Source organism: Silurus aristotelis (assembly GCF_946808225.1).
Source record: "Silurus aristotelis genome assembly, chromosome: 3".
Classification (NCBI taxonomy): domain Eukaryota; kingdom Metazoa; phylum Chordata; class Actinopteri; order Siluriformes; family Siluridae; genus Silurus; species Silurus aristotelis.
In genome coordinates, this window is record NC_139576.1 from 6638447 (window position 1) to 6662597 (window position 24151).

The following is a 24151-nucleotide window of genomic DNA, read 5'->3' on the forward strand; positions in this document are numbered from 1 at the left end:
TCTATGCTAACATGGCCATCTGTGGTGTCTGTCATAGTTTGCTAATGAGTTGAGATGTCATGGTACCTGGTACCTGGTAAATTGATTTAAAATTTGTAAAAAATTGGGGGGGGGGGGGGGGGGGGGGCTGGTATCTGTGAGGGTGAATTGCTCCCTGCTACTCCACTAAATTAATGATATAGAATCTCCAAGAATTCATTACCATGCCACACTGTCACGAATCGATGTTGTAGAAACTTCATTACCTGACAGGAGTTGGTATGGGTGCCTTCACATGTCTCACAGGAGAAGGTGACTGTTGACGAGTAGCTGAAACTTTAGTCACAAGGGATGGAGGGGATTTGGAGGTTGGTTTGGGTGGCACACGTGGTGGAGTCTTCTGGGCCATCTGAGCCAAAATACCTCCTTCCAGTTCCATCTGCATGGATGCAGACTCAAAGTGAGTTTTCAATTTCTGTGGATCGAACAGAAAGCAGATTTTTGCAGTTCAACGCTGAGTGTTAATAGTAAACTGGGCCTTGATTAAGGAATAGTGGGTACCTTTTCCACTCTGGTTTTGCGAGTCTGTGAAATCTGAGAGGTTGAAATAACTGTCTTAATTTTCTTTGCAGGCACGGCTTCTTCTTCACCTGCACAAGAAGATATGTAATGTTAGTCAGAATTGCAAAGTTTGGTACTCACCTTGATTTAAGTAATAAAGATTTTTAAGAATTATCTCAGGATCTAAATCTTAAGCATGACACATTCAGTACTTGTGATGCAGGATACAATCCACAATTTTTGTTCTTACATAAGAATACGAATTTACCTTGAACCAGTAGTTCTGCAGTTGAAGTGGCACGTCCACTGCTGTTAGTGGCACTAACTGAGTATGTACCAGAGTCCTCAGGAAAAGCCTCGGCAATCAACAAACTGTAGAGGTCTCCATCTTGAACAATCTGAAAGTCAGCGGAGCTTTGAATCTCAGCTCCCTCTCTGTAAAACTTCACCACAGGTGTAGGGATTCCTGTCACACGGACATCCAGTCTCACTTTGCTTCCTTGTCTCACAGTCATGCTTTGTAGTCTCTGAATAAAGTTGGGTGGCGCAGTTTCCGCTGAAAAACAATTCACAACAGAGTTACCAAACCAGACCCATCACCCAGATCAGGAGCAGTCTCTTAGGTATGGTGCATTCATACTGGAGATTATATTGGTTTAAATTACAAACTTTGAGGGTAAAAGGGTCAATTGGACGCTAATCTTAACATTTCATTTCAGTAGAAAAGTGCAGAAAAAAACATAGCATCAGATATTTTGCAATTGGCATTAAAACTATATTCATTTGAATATATAAAAGATGGCATTAGCGCTCTATATGAGTTATAGCTTGTATCATCAAATCTACTGTGCATTAGCAATTAGAAAAAATGTCCAGCTAGTACTAGCTTTTAGCATCGCACTGCCTTGAATAAGCTTTATAACCTGAACTCTTTGTAATGAAAACTAGTTAGTGGTATTTGTTAATGAAATAACTACACAGCATTTGTAATTTTTTTTGTAAGCATTTGTAATTGGCATTGCTTAAACTGAGCAATCAATAGCAAGTTAGTTTGAACTCTTCCCCAAATAATGTGGGAAGGCTTCTTTTGTATCCACGCTACAACTACACAATTCAAACACAATCTAAACTCAACTAGCTTTAACACCATATTAACACAATGTTAAAACATTTCTACAAAATCCGAAGATTTCCATTTTCTATTCAATGCAATTGATTCCCATTTTCTATTCAATGCAATTGATTCCCATTTTCTATTCAATGCAATTGATTCCCATTTTCTATTCAATGCAAAATCTAAACACAATATAAATGCAAATAAATCTTAACACAATCCAAAAACAATCCAAGCACAATCAATATACAGTTTAAACACACAGTTTTAGCACAATCTAAAAAACACAGTCTTATCGCAACCTGAACTTTTTAAAAACTTTCTCAGGACACTTTTTGCATCATAAAAACACAGTCTAAACCCAGTGTAAATTTAATTAATATCATAATTTAAACACACAGCAGAAACACGCAATAATTACAATCTAAACACAATCTGAATACAATTTTAACCTCAATCAAGACAAAACCTAAGATACTATGCTTCAAGGTTATTATACTTTTGGGGAGTATTAGCTTGGGCATGAGCTTGGCCAGCTCCTTTAATCAAGCACTTTTCTTTAGATCCAAAATATATATTTTATATATTTATATCTAGATACCTATATGATCTTATTTTCAACCATGATCACATGTTGTACCTTAGTGCTTACTTACACTGTACTATAAATACATGCCCTAATTCCCTTGGACATGATATGTGTCTTTAACAGAATATCCAATTTTCTATTGGCAAAGACCTCTATTTTACAAAACCATATACTTAATCATGATTTATTACACTTAATTCTGTATTTCTTACACTTTAATCCTTATTTTTTGTACTGTTTGTAGCAAATGCTGAGAACTGTGACAAACTTGCATTCAAATATTGTCTGAATGAACAGTAATTACAGGCATATTTGGCCATGAGATTTAAAAAATGCATTTGGTAAACGACTTTCCTCAGTATTTTAAATATAAACAATTCATATTGATAGCACATTAGGAAGAATTGAGTGCAAAAAAAATAATTGCTTTCAATAACATGCTAATTTTTCTGTGTGAAAAGTGTGTTCAAATTGGGAAAATCAGTGAGATGTACTTGTCTTCTAATACATGAATGTATAGACAATTGTATACTTTTGTCTTATTGGAAAAATCCTGTTTTTAAGGAGAACTAGGACTATCAAATATTATTTTAGACATTTATCTTTTTACATTAATTGGATGTATATAGATATGTCAATAGCACAGATGCTTTTAGTTTTCTCAATAGCTACTGTGCCATGTTTTTATTAATTCATATATAGTGTCATATATAGTATATCTTGTCTTACTTGTTATCCAAAGGGGAAAACCACACATAGGACACCATTTTAACACTACACTAGGGGCAGTCTAGAGTTCTAGGTAAAATGGCAGAGCCATCAGACTTGATGTGTTTTGCATTTTACTAAAAATGCAGTTGAAAAATTGTGAATTTTAGTTATGTATGTAAAGTAAATTAAAGCAATTTTTCTGGGATGTTAGTTGACGGTTATTCTGGCACAACTGCCTATTGACAAGACCGACCATCTAGTTATTGGTGCCGTTGTAACCAAAAACATTTGACGAGATGTTCTCTTACCTGTAACCAGGAGTTCAGCAGTGCTAGTGGCTTGTCCAGCTCCATTGGTGGCTCTCACTGAAAATCTTCCACTGTGTGCGGCTGTCACGGCGGGGATCCTCAGAACAGCGCGGCCTTCGCTGAACGAGATCTGAACGCCGGGCAGAGCGGCAGCAGAAAGAACCTGGCCATCACGAAACCAGCTCACCTCAGGAACTGGATTACCTGTTTAATAAGAGGGTTTTTATTAGCAAGAGATAAATCTTTTGGTTGTGATTGCATCACTTCAAAAAAATATAGAATGTAATGTAATGTAATGTAATGTAATATAGGTTAGATATACTTGATATAAATCAAACCAGCCCTGAATAAAATTATGTTTCTGGAAATTACACCATTTCTCTGTAATGAGAATTGTACAGATGTTCATGAGGGCTTTGCATTGGGATGTTTCATGACCTTATGGCATTAAAGTCACATTTAGCATGATCATAATACTAACTGTAAATAATACTTTGTTTATCTTCCTCTCCATTTTAATTTTTATCACAAACACAATTCAAAAAGTCTTCCTTACCACTAACTTGAGCTTCGAACGTTGCGGCACTACCCTCAAGTGCCACAACGCTCTGAAGCGGCTGTGTAAACGTTGGCGCCTGTGTTGTCATGATGGTGGGCACCCTGAGAGAAAGACAAACAGAAAACATCTTACTGCTTAATCCAACTTCGGAGTCAACCAAACACATTTATAGAGAAATTGCATAGGGAGTTATGGCGCTGGGTATTTTTAGCTGCAGTTAAACTAAATAATTGTTGCAGTGACTTTCCCCGGCAGCTGACTGCAGAGCAGCTTGTCACTTGAGAAATCACTGGCTCCATGGGGTCTGGATGTTAGGCCAAACCTTTACATCTAGCACTGACTGACAGCTTAAAGACATGACAGTAACAACTGGTGCCTTTGGTTTGATTTGTGACATCAATGACAATGATTTTTTATTTCCTCCGTCACACACAGCAATCTGATTTTCATTTTCTAGTGCCTGTAAGAGGGTATATTTTGGTTACCCGTCATATGTCAGTCAGGAGAACTGATACCAAATTGTTGATTCATAGTGACCAGTTTGAACATTCCCACATACACATCACAGCTGTTTTTGATTGCCTTATATAATGCATAAGCATGGACCTCTCACAGAATGGTTTTCCTATCAGTTAACAAAATCATGAGAATTGCCACGATTTATTAGTTATTAATGTTCTGCAATAAAGCAATAATGCTTTTCTAGGTCTTGTAAGCAGCACTTTTAAAATGGCCAGGCAGCTGCACATGACCTTTACCTAAAATAGCTTGTGTGTCATTGCCAATAAAGTGGATGCTCTGAATAGCAAGTAGATACATGTTAAAATCAAATTCTTACTTTTACTCAAAATCTTATTTAAATTATCTAATTATATATATATATATATATATATATATATATATATATATATATATATATATATATATATACACATATATATATATATATATATATATATATATATATATATATATATATATATATACACACATATATATATATATATATATATATATATATATATATATATATATATATATATATATATATATATATATACAGTACAGACCAAAAGTTTGGACACACCTTCTCATTCAAAGAGTTTTCTTTATTTTCATGACTATGAAAATTGTAGATTCATACTGAAGGCATCAAAACTATGAATTAACACATGTGGAATTATATATGGAATTATATACATAACAAAAAAGTGTGAAACAACTGAAAATGTCATTGTAGGTTCCTCAAAAAAAAAAAAAAAAGAAATATATATATATATATGACATAATTAATGCTCAGTTTAAACCAATACAATATACTGTATGTTAACTTCTAGGTCTAAATGTATTTTTTCAAGTCAGTATTGTAAAAATATGGCAGCAATGCCCTATAAATAATAGTTCCTGTAAAGATTAGCAAGAGGGATTATACATACAATATGCATTACAAATAGACAACTTCTAGCGATTGTCCTTATTTTACCATACAAACCAAGCAAGTAATTATTTCAGTTTTCCCAGGATGCAACATAAATAAACATCTTATCTGTCTAAAAAATCACATGATACGTTTTTTTTTTTATTGTTTCATCATAAGTAAAAGAGTTTTTAGGAAAAAAACTTAAAACGTCTTAAGAGTTGAAGCCCAGGTGTCACAAAAGGCTGGGTCTAAAAATAATCATTCCCCTCCACCCTTGCTTGATTGACAGTCACCATGTGGCACATAACTGGAGGTGCAACTGATAGCCCTGTTGCTGATTCCCTTAAAAAGACATCGTGGCCGAGCTGGGACACCACTCTAATGCTATCACAGGCTATTCTTGGCTTTTCTCAAATCATCATCGCACCATATAATAACCTTGGGCGATAAAAAGTTTTGAACTAAAAATCAGTTATTGTGTTAAACAGAACTGGTGTATTCCTACTTATGCCCAGGCCTCAGCAGGGTCATGCATGTGTATATGCCTTGTCTCAGCAAGGGCTCATTCACAATAATGATGTATATTTTATTGTTGTACTAATTATTCAATCACAAAACAACATACATTTTTGAACAAGTGCAAAGTGTCTTGGATGCAGGTCATAAGCTCACTTACTTGTATCCACAAGAGTGCCTTGAATTGGGGGGACGGAGCCCAAAGGGGTGTTATTCTTCTGAAACAAACTCCTTATCCAGAAATGTTTTCCAAAATCCAGTGTGAGAACGGTTGAGCCTCAAGAATATTCCCAAAAAACAAAACTACACAGGTTGGAATCCGTGTAGTTTTGCTTTTCCCCAAGCAATCCCTACACCCGAGGCAAGGCTGGGAATGCTCCAACTGCTCAGAAGTGCTAACACACTACTTTTACTTTATATACCTCGAGACATGATAGCATCATCACCTCATCTCCACAGCCTATTGGATAGCCAAGAGAATCTTGGGAGATGGAGGCCATTTTATGCAAACTCACACCTGTCACTCACTTAACACTGGCCAGGCTGTAACACAGGATGTTCACCCACCCCCTCTCAAAACACTCACACATTCTCTCTCACACACATACACAAGTGTCTCATATACAAAAGTCTGAAATATATATGTTGTGTGTAGACTTTATTGACAAGATATTGACAAGAAATATAAACGATATATAATTAAGTCAAACAGAAGTTGTCCCTGTCAATCAAGGTTAAAGACGTCCCTCGGTGCTTGAACATGCTATTAGAAGCAGATTGGTTGGTTTCAACAACCGTCTGTTTTATTTTATTTTCCCCAAAAGTACACCACATTAAACATTTTATTGGTGCTAAAACCCATCAAACCCTATCAAGAGCAGTTAATATGGCTGTATAGAGCTAGACGATTGCCAAAATAGAGACGGTAAGGCAGGTTAAAGATAGCCGGTGACCCGTCGAGAAAGAATTTCAGACCAACACGTGGTATACTTAACAATGTGCGACACAAATGTATTCAAATGTATAACATTTTAACTTTGACACTAAGTATAGACATCGGGAATCTTCCAAACCTTGTCAATCCTGGAAAAACGTGTATTTGTAGTTGTTTTCCAAATCAAACTCCTTTTACACACACACATGAACACACATACTCACACTGAAAGTCATATATGAGTCATTTAAAATTTCAGATTAAGTGCTAATTTGCCCGTCACATTTATGATTAAGCTGGTCCTCATAGAGCTCCTGAGGCGAAATCCACCCCCTGACACTTTACTCCCGATCTCCAGGGTCTGATAATCTATCTCCACTCCAGCTGACAACACTAGGTACTTTGCAGCACCTGGCTCATGTTTAAGCTGTCAGTGGTCTTGGACACACAGATCACAACATCACAGTTAGATTTACAGTTATCAATGATTTGCATTATATAAGATTATTAATAATAATAATAATAATTATTATTAATATTATTATTATTATTATTATTCATTTCAAGCTTATTCTATTGCCAGACAATTTTACTTACAATTATTTGTCAAAAGATGATTTCTTACAGTTTTTAATATCTCTAGAAGTATGTTTTATAGACATATTTGCTTCCGGCTATTTTTTTATTAGATTTTTTTGTGTGAATTATTTTGTTTTTTTTGCCAATTAAATTATTAAATAGCTGTACCAATTAAATAAGAGCTATTAAATTGTAAGTGTTCCTCAGGAAAAACAAAATGTAGAAATTCCCAGAAAGTTTATTGTAAGTAATAAACAATAAGTACAATAAGTTAATTAATTATTAAGTAAATCAATTAATATTAAAATCTAATTTTCATTTAAATTATCTTGTGGATTCAACTTGTACACAATTTACTCTTGTTGAGCCAATAAATTGTAACCACTTAATTCACACAACCAGAAATATTTTATTTTATAGCTTTATTCAATTTAAAACAGCTTTTAATTACTGATTTCTCAGTAATAATTGTCTTTTTATTCCACTTTTAAAAGAGAAAGTCAAAAACACCAGATTCATTTAATCTAATCTAGAAATAAATGTACAAATATAAGGAACTCATACTTATAGACACTAAATTTATCCATTCTTTAATACAACTTTAAAACCTCTTTATCTCTGTAAAGCTGCTTGAGACAATGTCCATTGTTAAATTTGCTATACAAATGAATTAAAATGAATTGAAAAGAAATTAATAAAGAATTACAAATAATATAAAAGATTACATGTGATTTTGTAAGTTTATAATGTTCACATTTTTTATGTTTGTTCAAAAAGACAACATTCGATATCAATTTAATAAAAAAGGCAAAACTAAAGAAAAAGTTTTTTAGTTTAACCAACGACGTTATTAGATAATGAGCTAGTTCTTACATACGCCATTGAACTGAAACACCAGCACCTTCTTGTAAAAAACACTAAGTAATACATTGTAAAATATGCAGAGACTTTTGATTTCTGTTCACATGGACTTTCAAAATTCCTAAAAAGCTCAAAGACATTTTTAGTACTTTACATTTATGGTATTTTGGCAGATGTCCTCATACAAAACAACTTACAATTATGCAATATTTTTATACAACTGAGAAGCTGAAGGTTAAGGGCCTTGATCAAGAACTAAGGATCAGCAGGTTTGTAGTGCTGGGATTTGAACTCTCAAACCTTTAACTCAAAGGTACAATGGTTTAAACCAACAAGCAGTTTTCCATTTTTCCACTTAAGCATACTTACTTTTCTCACTTCTTTTACTTTGTTAACTATGTTCATTTTTTTAATGATAGTCATCAATTTCTTTTCATCATTTATTTGTAATTCAGTAACACATTTGTTTTAGTTTGACCAGGACCTGGATCCAATGGTAAAAATGCACCCCTGAATGAAATTGAGAATGAGACACCAGTCAATATTCACACACTCATTCACACCTAGAAGGAAATTAGTGTTGACAATTCACACCATGTCTATCTGGGTCATAAGGTATATACTGTAAAGTATAAACATATTGAATTCAGAGTACCTTACAACCAACACAGATAAGGTGTGAATAAATATTTGTTGTCTTAGCTTTCATTTAAACCTGGAGCATGTAAGGTTTAAAATAAAGATTGTGCAATTCTTGGTGTTCATTTATTTTTCTGATGAAATTGAAGTTGATCTTCTGCATTTCTGAATCATTTTTAGTTGTTGTAAATGATTTCACATGGAAATTCCAGAAAATGTCCCATGCTTCCCATTGGTTTCAATAAATAATGCCAATTTATACATAAGAAATGCTGTAGTAGTCATACAACCCCGATTCCAAAAAGGTTGGGACACTAAATAAAATAAAGTGTCCTTTGTACTGAAATGATGAGATATTTGAACTGTTTTGAAGTGTTTTGAATTTTGATGAGAACAATATTCTGAAATTTGTAGGCAAAGTCTTTTACAGATTGGTAAAGCTTTGCACATCTTTACTTCTGAGAGACTCTGCCTCGCTAAGATACACTATTTTTACCCAATCATCTTACTGCCCTGCTGTCAATTAACTTAATTAGTTGCAAAATGTTTATCCGGCTGTGTAATTTTAATAACACATTAAATAACAATATAAGTTTATGACTTGAGTTAATTTCATTATGTTTTTAGTGCTCCGGCCAAGACTCATAAAGAACATCATTTTAACACACTTATAATACTGTTGGTCTTTAATACCTATCTACTGTAACCATTTTTAATGCCATTATCTAGCCTGTTGAGTTCCTGTTGAAGTCTGGTTTCTCTCCTCATGTTTTCCTCAACAATGTCAAATCTCTTTATATGCATTACATTTCCAAACCTACAATTAAGGCTTTTTAATAAGTCCTTTGGAATTCCAGCAAGATTATTTCAAATATATGTCATATATTTACAGGATAAATATGTCAAGCTTAGCACTCTTTGCTCTGATTATATAATGACAGTGCTTGAGGACCATTTGGCCTTTCCCACCCTTTCCTTTTCCTACCCCTTCACCCATCCTTTCCATTTGGTTTGACAATCAGCAACCCCCAACATTTACACCACTTAGCACAGAATGGCCATGATTTGCACCTCCAAAACTTGTAGTGCAAAAGCTGTTCCCTCATCAGCATGAGATTTTTCCATAGAAAAATTCATAGAGGGTGTAAAAGGAGAGACTTATTGACAATACACAGGATGGACCAGGGCAATAGAGTAAAAATGAGTTGGTTATACACTACACTACACAGATAATTCAGTTGCAACTGATCTTGAAAGTAGTGAGCAACTCACAGGGAATCTCATACACAACTCTAGTTAATATACTTATGGTGCCGGGAAAAATTGCGGCACACAGAATACATTTACAGACTTTATTTCTTTGTAGTTTTACACTTACAGTCCAGTGATTCGGTCATTCCAGTGGTGCTATAACTCATTTATGTGTTTGGAAATTGATGCTATATTCTCCAGGGTCATGCGAGTGAATTTTAGCAATCCTTATCTTTAAACATGTGCTCATCTCTCAGCTCCGTCATTGGATGTACCATAAATATGTTGTATTTAACATCCCTGTTAAACCCTCCAAATATTTGTACATTTAAACTGTAAAATGTAAAACTATTAGGATTATAGTGCGAAATTGGGGATGGTGATGATTCCTCATCAAGATTCATAAGATCACTGAGCAACATGAGAAATTTGAGGATGGATTTGGACTGTAATTAATATCAACAGTCTACTACGATGGCTCAGGACCATGGGTTGCATTTAACCACCTATTACTGAACACCTCCCCAATGATCAACTGGAATGAATGGACATTCGGTACCACACAATGAGTCTGGTTCCTCTCAAGGTTTTTTCCCCATGCCATCTCAGGGAGTTTTTCCATGCCATATTTGCCAATGGGTCACTCATTAAGGATAAATGTGCAGTTATAAGAAACAAACTAATGCATTATTTTTTTATCGCTTTATCTTTGTAAAGCTTATTGCAACTTGTCAATTGTTAAAGGCGATCTACAAATACAAAGAAATTAAAGTGAGATTGAAATTGTAAGTTATGTAATTTTTTTCCCCTCTGCTAGTCAACTGTAAAATCTCTTGGTTCTAATCAAATATCTTTTACATTCAGCTTTAAAGAAAGATGCAACAGGAAGTCTGATTTCATGAGTACTAATCATTTATTCCAAATCAAAGTAATTAATGGAAGTAATTGTTTTCAGAGTATCCAAATTAACAACATACAAATAGACGACCAATCAAAATCTTTGCTTTATTTTTAACCAAAATTAGAAAAGAAAAGATGCATAAACATTCACACACTAAGATATATGTTAAGAGAGAACCAATTACGTAGCTTTAGAAATCACTGATCATTTGAATTTTTTTTTTTCTGTGAAACACAGACACACTTTTAATTAATAAAAAAATGCAGTTGCAGTTCACATTCAATTCTCTCATTTTTTGTGGTGACTTTTGATGGTTTGCCCTCTTAAACCATCACACAGCTTTTTTTAATCACGGTATTTGGTGTTCATCTTCACTCACAGGTTCTATAAGATTTCTTCTTCTTCTTCTCTCATCCAGGGAAGGAGTGAGGAGTGGCTCCTTCATGCACTAAGGAAATCAGGTTTAATATATTATAACTTACAACTTGTTTTTATTGGAATACACTGCAGTTTATGGTTTAGGTTATAGGATTAGCTACAGATAGACACATTGGTCAAAACTCAATAAACAGATCAGAGATTTTAAAATTGGTAAAAAATTAAAAACATGCCCCAGTGCTTTCAAGTGCAGTCATGTTTGAATGTATTCTGGCAATGAAAGAATGATCGGTAAAACGGGATCGCTACAGCAGATCATCCATCTCCATACCCCCCGTCCTCTACATCTGCCAGTTTCACACCAACTACCTGCATGTCTTCCCTCACCACATCCATAAACCTCCTCCTTGGTCTTCCTCTTTTCTTCCTTCCTGGTGGCTCCATCCTCAGAATTCTCCTACTGATATACCCCATGTCCCTTCTCTGCACATGTCCAAACCATCTCAATCTCGCTTCCTCACCTTGTCTCCAAAACTTCCTACATGCGCTGTCCCTCTAATAAACTAATATCAAATCCTGTTCATCGTCGTCACTCCCAATGAAAACCTCAACATCTTCAGCTCTGCTACCTCCAGCTCTACCTCCTGTCTTTTACTCAATGCCACTGTCTCTAAACCATACAACATCTCAGGTCTCACCACAGTCCTATAAACTTTCCCTTTCATTCTTGCAGATACTCTTCTATCACAAATCACTCCTGCTATCACTCTTCTCCACCCACTCCACCCTGCCTGCACACTTTTCTTCACTTCTCTAACACACTCTCAATTACTTTGCACTGTTGACCCCAGGTACCTGAACTCCTCCACCCTCACCACCTTTTCTCCCTGCAGTCGCACCACTCCACTGCCCTCCCTCTCATTCACACACATGTACTCTGTCTTACTCCTACTGACTTTCATTCCCCTTTTCTCCAGCATGTACCTCCACCTCTCCAGGCTCTTCTAAACCTGCTCTCTACTCTCACCACAAATCACAATATCATCCACAAACATCATAGTTCACGGAGACTCCTGTCTGACCTCATCCATCAACCTGTTGATCACTACTGCAAACAGGAAAGGGCTTAGAGCCGATCCTTGATGCAGTCCAACCTTTACCTTAAACCAGTCTGTCGTTCCTACTGCACACTTCACTGCTGTCACACTGTCCTCATACATGTGATTGTGGTAAAGAAGCTGATATAACTAAATTCTTATCTATAACATTATCAGATGGTCCAGACTTTCTCTCAGTGGGGAAGCCATGTGATAACAGTGATGGGTCTGTTCAGTGCTTCCCAACATATTGCAAGTATTCATTCATTATTCATTATTATTCATTAATTATTAATATAAAATATTATTATACATTATAAAATAAACTAATAATATAAATCATAATATACATTTTTGTGTTTGTTTGCTTTCAATAAATTGTTGGTGGCTTTCTGGGTGTATTTTGCTTCTAATTTTACTCCAAAACTACACTGATTAACCACAACATTACATACAATGGCACCTGCTGAATAACAGTCTTTTTTTATTTATTTTTTTTAAGATTTTTAACCAGGCTTTTCCAGTTGTGACTTCTTTCTAGAAAATCTCCTTTTGAGGTAGAATCTGTGTACAGCTGATGATGCTCTTAAAAGTCTGCACAAGCTCTTCTCAGACTATGAGCTCTGTAACCCCTCCAGTGATGTAACTGGACACTTGGAAGCTCCAATCGAGGCAGGATCTGTGTAGAGCTGATAATATTCGTAAGGTCTGCACAAAGTCTACTCAGTCAGTGTGCTCTGTAACCCCTTCATTTTGACTCTTGGATACTTGACAGTTGCCCTTCTTGTCTTCACTAGATTTAACATGGTGTCTGGGTTATACCCTATTTATTATAATGGATTTCACAGTGGACTTTGGAAAGTTAAAATAAATTTCAATAACCATGTTTATATCTAGGCTCAACAGCCATATTAATTATGCAAGAACATGTGTGGATTTGACTTGAAAAGTCAAGTTGTATCCTGTGTTTCAGGTTTGTGTGATCCTGTGCCTAATGCCGCTTTAGATTTCTGTTCCTGACTGCCGGAAGTATTGTGTGATACGATCTTCTGTTGTTGTAGTTGATCTGCCTTAAAATATGGTGTGTTGTGCATTCTGAGATGCATTTCTGCTCAATGCAGATGTAAATAGTGTTTACATATCAAAAACTAAATATCAGCTCAAAATATTTTGCCAATTCTCATGTGACTTCTTGCTATATATATATATATACACAGTGAGGAAAATAAGTATTTGAACACCCTGCTATTTTGCAAGTTCTCCCACTTAGAAATCATGGAGGGGTCTGAAATTGTCATCGTAGGTGCATGTCCACTGTGAGAGACATAATCAAAAAAAAAAAAATCCAGAAATCACAATATATGATTTTTAAACTATTTATTTGTATGATACAGCTGCAAATAAATATTTGAACACCTGTCTATCAGCTAGAATTCTGACCCTCAAAGACCTGTTAGTCTGCCTTTAAAATGTCCACCTCCACTACATTTATTATCCTAAATTAGATGCACCTGTTTGAGGTCGTTAGCTGCATAAAGACACCTGTCCACCTCATACAATCAGTAAGAATCCAACTACTAACATGGCCAAGACCAAAGAGCTGTCCAAAGACACTAGAGACAAAATTGTACACCTCCACAAAGCTGGAAAGGGCTACAGGGAAATTGCCAAGCAGCTTGGTGAAAAAAGGTCCACTGTTGGAGCAATCATTAGAAAACGGAAGAAGCTAAATATGACTGTCAATCTCCCTCGGACTGGGGCTCCATGCAAGATCTCACCTCGTGGGGTCTCAATGATCCTAAGGAAGGTGAGAAATCAGCCCAGAACTACACGGGAGGAGCTGGTCAATGACCTGTAAAGAGCTGGGACCACCGTTTCCAAGGTTACTTTTGGTAATACACTAAGACGTCATGGTTTGAAATCATGCATGGCACAGAAGGTTCCCCTGCTTAAACCAGCACATGTCCAGGCACGTCTTAAGTTTGCCAATGTCCATTTGGATGATCCAGAGGAGTCATGGGAGAAAGTCATGTGGTCAGATGAGACCAAAATAGAACTTTTGGCTCATAATTCCACTAAACGTGTTTGGAGGAAGAAGAATGATGAGTACCATCCCAAGAACACCATCCCTACTGTGAAGCATGGGGGTGGTAGCATCAAGCTTTGGGGGTGTTTTTCTGCACATGGGACAGGGCGACTGCACTGTATTAAGGAGAGGATGACCGGGGCCATGTATTGTGAGATTTTGGGGAACAACCTCCTTCCCTCAGTTAGAGCATTGAAGATGGGTCGAGGCTGGGTCTTCCAACATGGCAATGACCCGAAGCACACAGCCAGGATAACCAAGGAGTGGCTCTGTAAGAAGCATATCAAGGTTCTGGCATGGCCTAGCATGTCTCCAGACCTAAACCCAATAGAGAATCTTTGGAGGGAGCTTAAACTTCGTGTTTCTCAGCGACAGGCCAGAAACCTGACTGATCTAGAGAAGATCTGTGTGGAGGAGTGGGCCAAAATCCCTCCTGCAGTGTGTGCAAACCTGGTGAAAAACTACAGGAAACGTTTGACCTCCGTAATTGCAAACAAAGGCTACTGTACCAAATATTAACATTGACTTTCTCAGGTGTTCAAATACTTATTTGCAGCTGTATCATACAAATAAATAGTTGAAAAATCATACATTGTGATTTCTGGATTTTTTTTTTTTTTAGATTATGTCTCTCACAGTGGACATGCACCTACGATGACAATTTCAAACCCCTCCATGATTTCTAAGTGGGAGAACTTGCAAAATAGCAGGGTGTTCAAATACTTATTTTCCTCACTGTATATATATATATATATATATATATATATATATATATATATATATATATATATATTTATTTATTTAGGGGTAAATAGGGAAACATAGGACCAAAGCAAGCTCATGTTAAAGTGCTAATAGATCATTTATATTTATGTCATATATATATATATATATATATATATATATATATATATATATATATATATATATATATATATATATATATATATATATATATGTGTGTGTGTGTCTTTTATTGTATTTAATTTCACATTTATTGCAAATCGGATGCTAGTTATATACATAAACAGCAGAAATTCACCATCCAGATAACAGAAAACTTTATTTCAGTAGTATGACCAGCACTATAATTTATTTTAAACCATTTGACCCATTTTTTAGAAGCAAGAAGCTGATAACATAAGTAACAATCTGGGCATGACAAAACAATGAATATAATCTAAAATAAATCAAGAGCATACAGTATATAACCTTTAATTTACCTTTCCAATAGGGAAACAAAATCTATTGTTACTGATGAGAATTTACAGAATATGAAATGAATTCGATGTAAAAGTAAGCGTCAGATTAATTACCAGTGAAAGTGAGCAAGTGATGAATTTTTAAAGTGACAGACACGAAAAAAACCTTCATGCTCCTGAACATATTCCCCAAAGGGTGTGCACTGAAATCATCAACCAAGTGCAGGTGAACAGCAGAAGGCAGAGTGAGTGATGTTTTCAGGGTCTGTGTACAGTAAGTGTTATAATACCAGCAGGTAGAGGAGCCACAGGAGGACACACAGGGTACCAAAGCAGGTTTGCCAGTCCAGCTTGAGGGTGTCAAAGTCAGAGCAGCCATTACCTTTGACCTGCAGCACGGAGCCGGAGGAAACCGTGCCGGCCGAGTTTGAAGCCCGAACCAAATACTGTCCCGAGTCCCTTTGCGCAGCTCTCTCAATGAACAACACATGCTTGCCTTCTTTACGGGACAGAGACATACGCTCGTCACTGCGCAGTTCCTGACCATTCTTGAACCTGAAGCACAGAGTGAATTGTCACGTCACACACTCACAGCAGAGCAAAAAAAAGAAAGACACAGGTTAATATGTGCTCTCAGTTAGAGGGTGAAGTTAGAAAAGTGGTGATGTTAAAAAGCTGGAAAGTGGACCTTCAGCAACTTCACCTCAGCATTCATTTCTCTTAAGTGCAATATTAAGGGATGTTCAGTCACTGTTTATAAATGCGAAGGATCACGTTGTTAAAGTTGCAATTTGTGCAACATGTTGCACAATGACAACCATATTACATAATATCTAGCAGCATAACCAACTTCAAAAAGTTCAAACTTGACATATACTACAGGCTATAGATATTTTTACCACATACATTTTTTTTCCCCTAATTGCGACTTTATTTCTCGCTATTCCCACCTTTTTTCCTCACAATTTCTAGTCCATTTCTGTGAATTCCGACTTTTTCCTCATGATTCCACCGTTATTTCTTACAATTCCAACTTTATTTTTGTCAATTCTGACATCTTATCGCAATTCCAACTATATTTCTCACAATTCCGACTTCATTACTCGCAATTTTGACTTTATTTCCGCACATTCGGACTTTATTTCTCGCAATTCTGGGTTGTGATGGTCAGGTGTCCACAAGCCTTTGGCCATGTAGTGTATAAAATTAATAACTTTCATAACAGTGAATTTCACTATATTGAAATTGTGCAGTTCACATGACAAGCAGATGTCAGTATTTTACAGGGTACATTTTTCTATGTGCGTGTGCAATAGTTTTAATGCTTTTTTTCTCATTAGTCTCTCAGTAAAATTTTGCATCTGACATTACCAAACATTCTTTTTTTTATAAAAAAATGAAAATAAAATATTTTGGAACATTGACAACACAAAACCAGGCCAAAACCAAAGTCTGCAGCAGAACGTGCAGGTTCTCCAAGATGCTTCGAACCATTTACCAGCCAATACCAACACACCCTATATACTATTGTACTTATTTTAATAGTCCTACATCCTTCATCTTTCTTTTGGCTGCAAGAGGCAGCAACTGATTATGAGTAGAAGTTTACAAGGGTGAGTTCAAATGATATTAGATGGGAAGGTAAAAAAAAATTGGGAAACAAAGCAAAGGATGTAGTAATGTTAGAGCTGACAATTTACAAAGTAAAAAAAAAAAGGGAAAGTTAATATTAGAATTTAGAAAAGGAATGGAGCTGAAAATGGAACACAGCTTTATGTGTAATGACAAACATGTTCAGTTAGGTTACATTCTCTCAACATCGACAACTCTCATGCAATGTAAAAAATCAACAGAATGTATTTCAAAATATGCGACTATCAGTTTTGGCAGCCACTAGGAAACGGCCGATATGAATTACTTAAAGTCTCAAAGTCTAAAACATAATCATCAGTCATTCTTAAATAGAAAAGAGTTACGGATGAACTTATTTCCAGCAAATACTGGCAGAGCTACAGTAGTTAAAAACTAGGGGTTGAGTTTGTTATAAGCTACCCACCAAGTTAAAGCAGGTTCAGGGAATCCAGTGACTTCCACTTCCAAGGTCACCGGAGAGCCCTCCATTACTACGGCATTACACAAGTTTTTGGAGAAGTTAGGGCTCTGACCTGCTGCTAGGTTCCCCGTAGCCCTGGCACTGCTCGAGCGCTTAATTTCCTCGCGGATGGCCATGGGCCTGCACAGCTCTGGCTCCTTGTCTGGGGTTAATGGTTTAACAGAAGCATGCGTGTTACCAGAAGGCTGTTGGGCCAAAGCAGGTTCATGCACACACTCCTGCTTCTCGATCCGGCTCTCATGCATGGAATAAACGGTTTGCTGGCTCTCGGCAAGGCCTTTCGGCTTGCTACTCTTTAAGATGCTGGAGATGGTGCTGGAAACCAGGGTAGGGGTGGGAACAGTAAGTGGGCTTTGCACAAATGAGGAGGATTCAGCTCTGAATCGGCTAGCCGGGCCCATCGTAGGGGACAGGAAGTTTTCCTCTGACCGGAAATGGAGAGGATCGCCATGTCTGGAGTGAGACTGCTGGCTGTAGTGGCTCGTATGGAGGCTGTGGGAGCTCATGCAGTAGCCGTCATCTAGGTCATTCTCAGACTGGACCAAGTTAGACTCAGGGGTTTCGGATAAAGGTGGGAGAGAGATGTCGTCCGGTGAGGTACACTCATACTCATCGTTAGATAGCGAGTCTTCACTCAGATGGTCAGGATGGAAATCTCCATCAGGAGGTAAACCAGAGTCTGGTTCACGTCTGGAGAAAAGTTCCTCTTCTCCTGGAAGTGGCACTTCACTCTTTAAAGAATAAAAAATTCAGTCATTAAAATTGCACTCAGATTTCATGTAAAACTGAGGTGAAAGAGATTAATATACAAGACATATTTTGTATAAATGTACCACATATGGCAGGCCATCAGGGTCAGCAAAAGCTTTTCCGCTGGCCTAAACCTAAATCATTGATTTACCTTTTTAATATATATTTGTCTATGAATATGTATAAAATTATTCCCAATACTTTCTCTTCATTTCATGGCGTTTTTCTTGGTTGTGCTGCTTCTGGGAGGACAGGTCATCCAAAACAGTTAAACTTTTTTTTATAAACCATTTATAATTTAGCATTTTCTTTCGTGTAAAATTTGCACAAAACACACAATTTGCCTTCATTTCAAATTCAGGAAAACCTTAATGCACGAAAAAAATGCACACAAAAAAAACCCATGGTCATTTTACGAGGTTAATATTAATGCTTCTGTTAGAGATGATGTATACGTGCACTGGCCGCAGGTGCTGTGGCTACAGTGAAAGGAGGCTTGCTGAATTGTGATCAATGGGTTTCTTGCTTTATACATGAGATTCCTGTCTTTGACGATCCGTTTTGTTATACTGCATTTCTGTATAATATTAATGCTTTCTACAGCCGTGGCATCATAATGGTATTAAGAGTTGGGGTATTCAGGTAGGACACCACTGAAGGTCTGGGCGCCATTGTGTGCTACATAATATACATCAGTAACTGATAATATTAGCTAAAAATAGAACTGAGAGTTTCATTACAGGCATCAAACACTTACACATAAACACAGGCACTGAATTAAAGGCAGATAGGCAACACAATACATGTTTGTATATCTGAATGGAGTTTTAAATACATAATAAGCCCCTGTCACTTCTGAGTAGTGCTGCAAGATTGATTGTATCGCTTATGTTATTGATTGTCAGCTTATACGATTATATGATGGCAAACGTTACAATTTAACTAAATAAATAAGTGCTTGTGCAGACACACACTTCCTAAGAACAGTCTGCAGATTTTCCGTGCCGCTAACAAAAATTTGAACGTGTGGTCACGTGACTTTTCAGTGTGCAGCACGGAGACCAGATGAAGCCGGCTGCCGAACAGACAAACACTGAACTGGTAGCCAGAAAAACCGAACCTCTGATATATGTCGATATATTCGCTGTTATATGACCAACACTGAGCAGAGAGAGGAACTGTACAAGATTTGCTGAATTAAAGTTGCTAATTCTATTATGTAAATATATACTGCACCTTAAACTTCAGCAGAAAAACAGGTAAATAATTGAAATGAGCAGCTCCCTGTTTGTTTAAGCAAAACTTTTTAAATATGTTCTTTTTGTGAAAATGTATGTTTTTATTTTTTTGTTTTATTAATTTTAGTTCATTTTCTGAAATGTTGTAAACCTTTATAGTTTTACAAATACACATGCAAATGTTGAGCTATTTTATGAGTTGCTCAGTAGCTCCTAGTTTTATTACCATAATGACTGTATAAGTCTGTAGAAAGGACATCACTCATAATCTTACATTCCAGTGCTCATGTTAGTTCTCACTCTCCAGTGTTCTGTATTGTTTAAAGACTATAATCACACTCATGATGTCACCCAAATGAGGATGGGTTCCCCTTTTGAGTCTGGTTCCTCTCAAGGTTACTTCCTCATAACATCTAAGGGAATTTTTCCTTGCCACAGTCGCCACGGCTGCTCATCAGGGATAAATACACACCATTCACCTTGACTGTTAAATTCTGTAAAGCTGCTTTGAGACAATGTCTGTTGTGAAAATCGCTATAAAAATAAACTTGACTTCACTATTTCTCATTATCACTAATCTGTGTGCATCTTCCTTGGGAACCAATCAAGTGGACTCATGATTTATTATATCGCAATCGCAAATCACAGTATTAACCGCAATAATCGCAACATTTTTCATTTTTTGAGTGACACTTCAGGCACAAGATCTGCATTCACCATTAGCCAGCTTTTCATTAAAACTAATTACTGCTCAAGATATTAAATCAGCTCCTTCAAGTTTATCAGATCACTTACACATGCACCACCTCAATCATATAAGTGTGTGAAAGTGGGGTACATTTGTGAAGTAATAGAAACATTATATGAATTGGGTAAAAGTGAAACTACTTATATGAGTAGTAAATTATGTGCACCCTTAGTCCATCAGACCCATTTGTGGTTCTTGGGTGAAATTTCTATTGGACCCCTTTGTATGCTGTAAAATAAAAAATTTTCCTTTACTGGAACTGAGAGAGCTGTTCTAGCATGATATTGCATCTATGCAAAAGAATAAGTGAGCTCCTTAAACATGTGGTTTTCCATTTAACACCATTGGGTTGAACTTGAACATTGATTGCACCCCATATCTCCTCAACATCAGTGATTGTTCTCCACAGCTACATTTACATTTATAGCATTTGTTTGATTTTATCCAGAGCGAATTACATTTATCTCATTCGTACAACTGAGCAGCTATGGGGTTGAGGGCCTTGCACGGGGGTACAGGAGTAGCGAGGCAACTTGGTGCGGCTGGGATTTGAACTTATGATCTTCAGATCCAAAATTCAATGCCTGTACCATTAAGCTACACACCGAAATGTAGTGGAAATACTTACCAAAAGAGTGGCGATTATTACAAGAGAGATTTGTAATCAAATGTTCAACAAGAACAAATGGGTGTGATGTTTGGGTGCCCACATAGTCATGGTCTTATAATGTACTACATATGTGATAAAGGGTAAAATTAAGCCCGTACACACCTTTGCCTCTGAGTTTAGAGTGTGTGGAGCAGTGTGTGAGCCCTGGTAAACATGGGGGCCTGCTGCCTGCTTCTCTGGCCTGTAAAAGTCAGAGTAACCAGATGCTGTATGACACTCGCCCTGAGCCGGTGAAGGAGTGTCCTGAGACAGCCTTTGACTCTGCTGGAGTGTGGAAACCCTCCTGTCTTTGTCCACAGGAGAACTGGACACACTGAACATTTGTGTGTGCGAGAAGGAGGTGTGGGTTTGCTCCTTCCTCTCCACTGTGGACTTGCTAGTGATGGTCTGCATGGTGTTCTTTGAATAAGCCTTCTGCTTGTAGTAGCGTTTCTCAGAGAAGACTTCACCTCGCTGTTCCAGTGTGTCTTGGCATTGTGAGTTGCACCCCTCTGGCTTCTTGGGGGCAGTGTCCTCTTTGATGCCACCCGGTCCCATTATCTCAGGAGTGTGACCTGTCTCCTTTGCTTCCGGCTGTTTAAATCACATGGCTGATTTAGACAAGGAAATTATACGTTTGTAAATTGCCCACTAATTTGTAATTAATGCTTACGGTTTCAATGGTGTCATGGGTCTTGTTTTCATCAGCAGATTGAGCCTTCAAAGACTCCGCCTGAGTAAATTTGTAAAATGAAACATTTATTATAGCAGGTTTTGAATTAAAGTACTCCAAACAACTGAAATTTCTTAATATGTTTTTAAAGCTGGAGTAATGACTAAAAAAATGCCTAGATACACCAGGAACTATAAGGAAGTAGGCATATGCAATTCAGAAACATTTATAGGTCTACCTGAAATAGCTGGTCATCCAGTCAACTGCTAGGCTTTATTTGTGACTGGTTCATTTAAGCCAGGCGTCAGTACCCAAGTCTCAATTTACTTTGAATTAACAGAAGGCAAACATTTCCAAATACAGTAGAATGTTAGCATAGCATTAACAATTGTATTCACCATTACTATTAAATAAACCAGTGGTTCTTAACCTGGGTTCGATCGAACCCCAGGGGTTCGGTGAGTCAGTCTCAGGGGTTCGGCGGAGGTCAAGACACACACCTGACTCATATGATTCGTGATGACACGCCCCGCTTGGCCATCATTGGCTGCAGGTGATCACGCAACATCGCTTAGCCTATCTGTGCTGCAGGGAATTTGGTGCGCTCAGTAGTCAACTTGTGACTGTCGTGATGGTATGTCGTGTGATTTCTTTCTTAATATTTTAATCCCTTCATACTAACCATGTCGAGCAAAAAAAGAAAGTGGTCGGACGAATATGTACAATATGGATTCACATGTATAACGGAACGTGATGGAAGTCAGCGTCCTAAAGGCATGATTTGCAATGCCAAGTTGAGCAATTCTAGTCTAGCACCGGCAAAACTAAGAGAACACTTCCTTAAGCTGCATCGAGATGGAAAATACAAGTACACAACGCTCGCTGAATTCAAGGTGAAGAGAGCCAGATTCGATGAAAAGGCTACTCTGCCTGTTCTCGGCTTTGTACCCATCAACAAACCGATCCTCACAGCATCGTACGAAGTTGCTTACCTGATCGCAAAGCAGGGCAAACCACACACCATTGGTGAAACACCCATAAAACCAGCTGTGTTGAAGATGGCGAATATCATGCTGGGAAAAATATATACCTATGTTTTGAATTTGAAAAAAAATCATATTTTATTTTTCCAATTAAGAAGGGTTTGGTGGATGTGCATATGAAACTGGTGGGGGTCAGTACCTCCCAGTTAGCCAAGCATAGCCAAGTTTTTCATTGGGCACTACATCTTTTTGTAATAATTAAAATATCATGAATCTATATCGTGATAAGATGTGATTGAGGCACAACCAAAAATATAGAGGTGAATGAACATCACCACTAACCCTTATCATATATATATATATATATATATATATATCAATTGTATATATCAATATGTGTACTAAAAACCCTGCCATTTAATCAGCTGCTAACCTGTAATTTGGCTTCCAGGTCTACGAGTCCACTTGACAACTCCTTTATTGATTCCACTATCTCATTGTGCTTGTTAGCAGTTTTCTCCATGTACCTCGTCCCTTCCTCAGCTCCTGTATGAAACACATCGTTTACTGTTAGACACTGTTAGTCATGCAGGGCAATCCTGCTCTCGAAGGGCTCGTGAATTGTTATTAATTTTATGTTTAATTCTTTTACTGAGTAACCCTATTATGGATCAACGCAATGGTGGATAAAGTCGATATTTCCTGTACCTGAGGAAAAGTACTACTCTCCTGCTTAAACATGACTCCAGTACTCATATAGCATATCTTCTTGAGGAAATGATTCAACAAACATGCCTTTAAATGTAAAGAAGTATGAAAAGTAAAAGTATTGATGTATGAGAACTCTAATAAAACTTCATAATGAGAGTTTTCTTGTGCTTTTGCCACAGTGTCTCATAAAAAATTATCTTTAAAATTACTAAACTCTGAAGTGTAAATGAGAAGAAATTAAAAAATGCTTTAATAAAGTATGGATGCTTTACTAGAGGAATTTGGTGAAAATAAAATGAGCTGTGTTTTTATGAAAAACATTAAACCGAAGAAAACCGTAGCAGAAAATAATATGAAACTGAAGGTTTAATGATGGCTAATAATCCTTGCAAAAAAGTCTTCTATCGGTCCTTAACTGTGTCTATTAGATAAAACATAGGCAACAAATTAGCAGTTCAGTCCCACACTGGACCATTACAGTTTCCTTTAAAACCAATACAATTCCCTTAAGACAAACAGACAGACAGACAGACAGACAGACAGACAGACAGACAGACAGACAGACAGACAGACAGACAGACAGACAGACAGACAGACAGAC

The 24151-nt window shown here is 36.9% G+C and overlaps 2 protein-coding genes across 31 annotated transcripts in view; both read right to left on the reverse strand.

The window, feature by feature from the left end:
• ttn.2 (titin, tandem duplicate 2) overlaps nt 1-6151 on the reverse strand; it is a 179061-nt gene extending 172910 nt beyond the window's left edge. For 27 of the 29 annotated variants that reach the window (XM_083536167.1, XM_083536174.1, XM_083536173.1 and 24 more), the window contains exons 1-6: nt 5918-6145; nt 3819-3922; nt 3263-3466; nt 809-1096; nt 541-629; nt 246-454 (exon numbers count right to left, since the gene is read on the reverse strand). In XM_083536167.1, the coding sequence (XP_083392293.1) occupies nt 246-454; nt 541-629; nt 809-1096; nt 3263-3466; nt 3819-3909 (881 nt within the window). In that variant the 5' untranslated portion in view covers nt 3910-3922; nt 5918-6145. Of the gene's footprint in view, nt 1-245; nt 455-540; nt 630-808; nt 1097-3262; nt 3467-3818; nt 3923-5917 lie in introns of all 29 variants that reach the window. The other 2 variants (XM_083536168.1, XM_083536178.1) reach the window with 1 other exon arrangement.
• A 4764-nt stretch (nt 6152-10915) lies between these two features.
• Nucleotides 10916-24151, reverse strand: part of ccdc141 (coiled-coil domain containing 141) — a 55991-nt gene continuing 42755 nt past the window's right edge. Inside the window, exons 21-26 of one of the 2 annotated variants that reach the window (XM_083536888.1) lie at nt 23273-23385; nt 21857-21916; nt 21307-21777; nt 17742-18529; nt 16068-16240; nt 10916-11370 (exon numbers count right to left, since the gene is read on the reverse strand). In XM_083536888.1, coding sequence (XP_083393014.1) covers nt 11333-11370; nt 16068-16240; nt 17742-18529; nt 21307-21777; nt 21857-21916; nt 23273-23385 — 1643 coding nt within the window. In that variant the 3' untranslated portion in view covers nt 10916-11332. Of the gene's footprint in view, nt 11371-15527; nt 16241-17741; nt 18530-21306; nt 21778-21856; nt 21917-23272; nt 23386-24151 lie in introns of those variants that run through there. The other variant, XM_083536887.1, reaches the window with a different exon arrangement.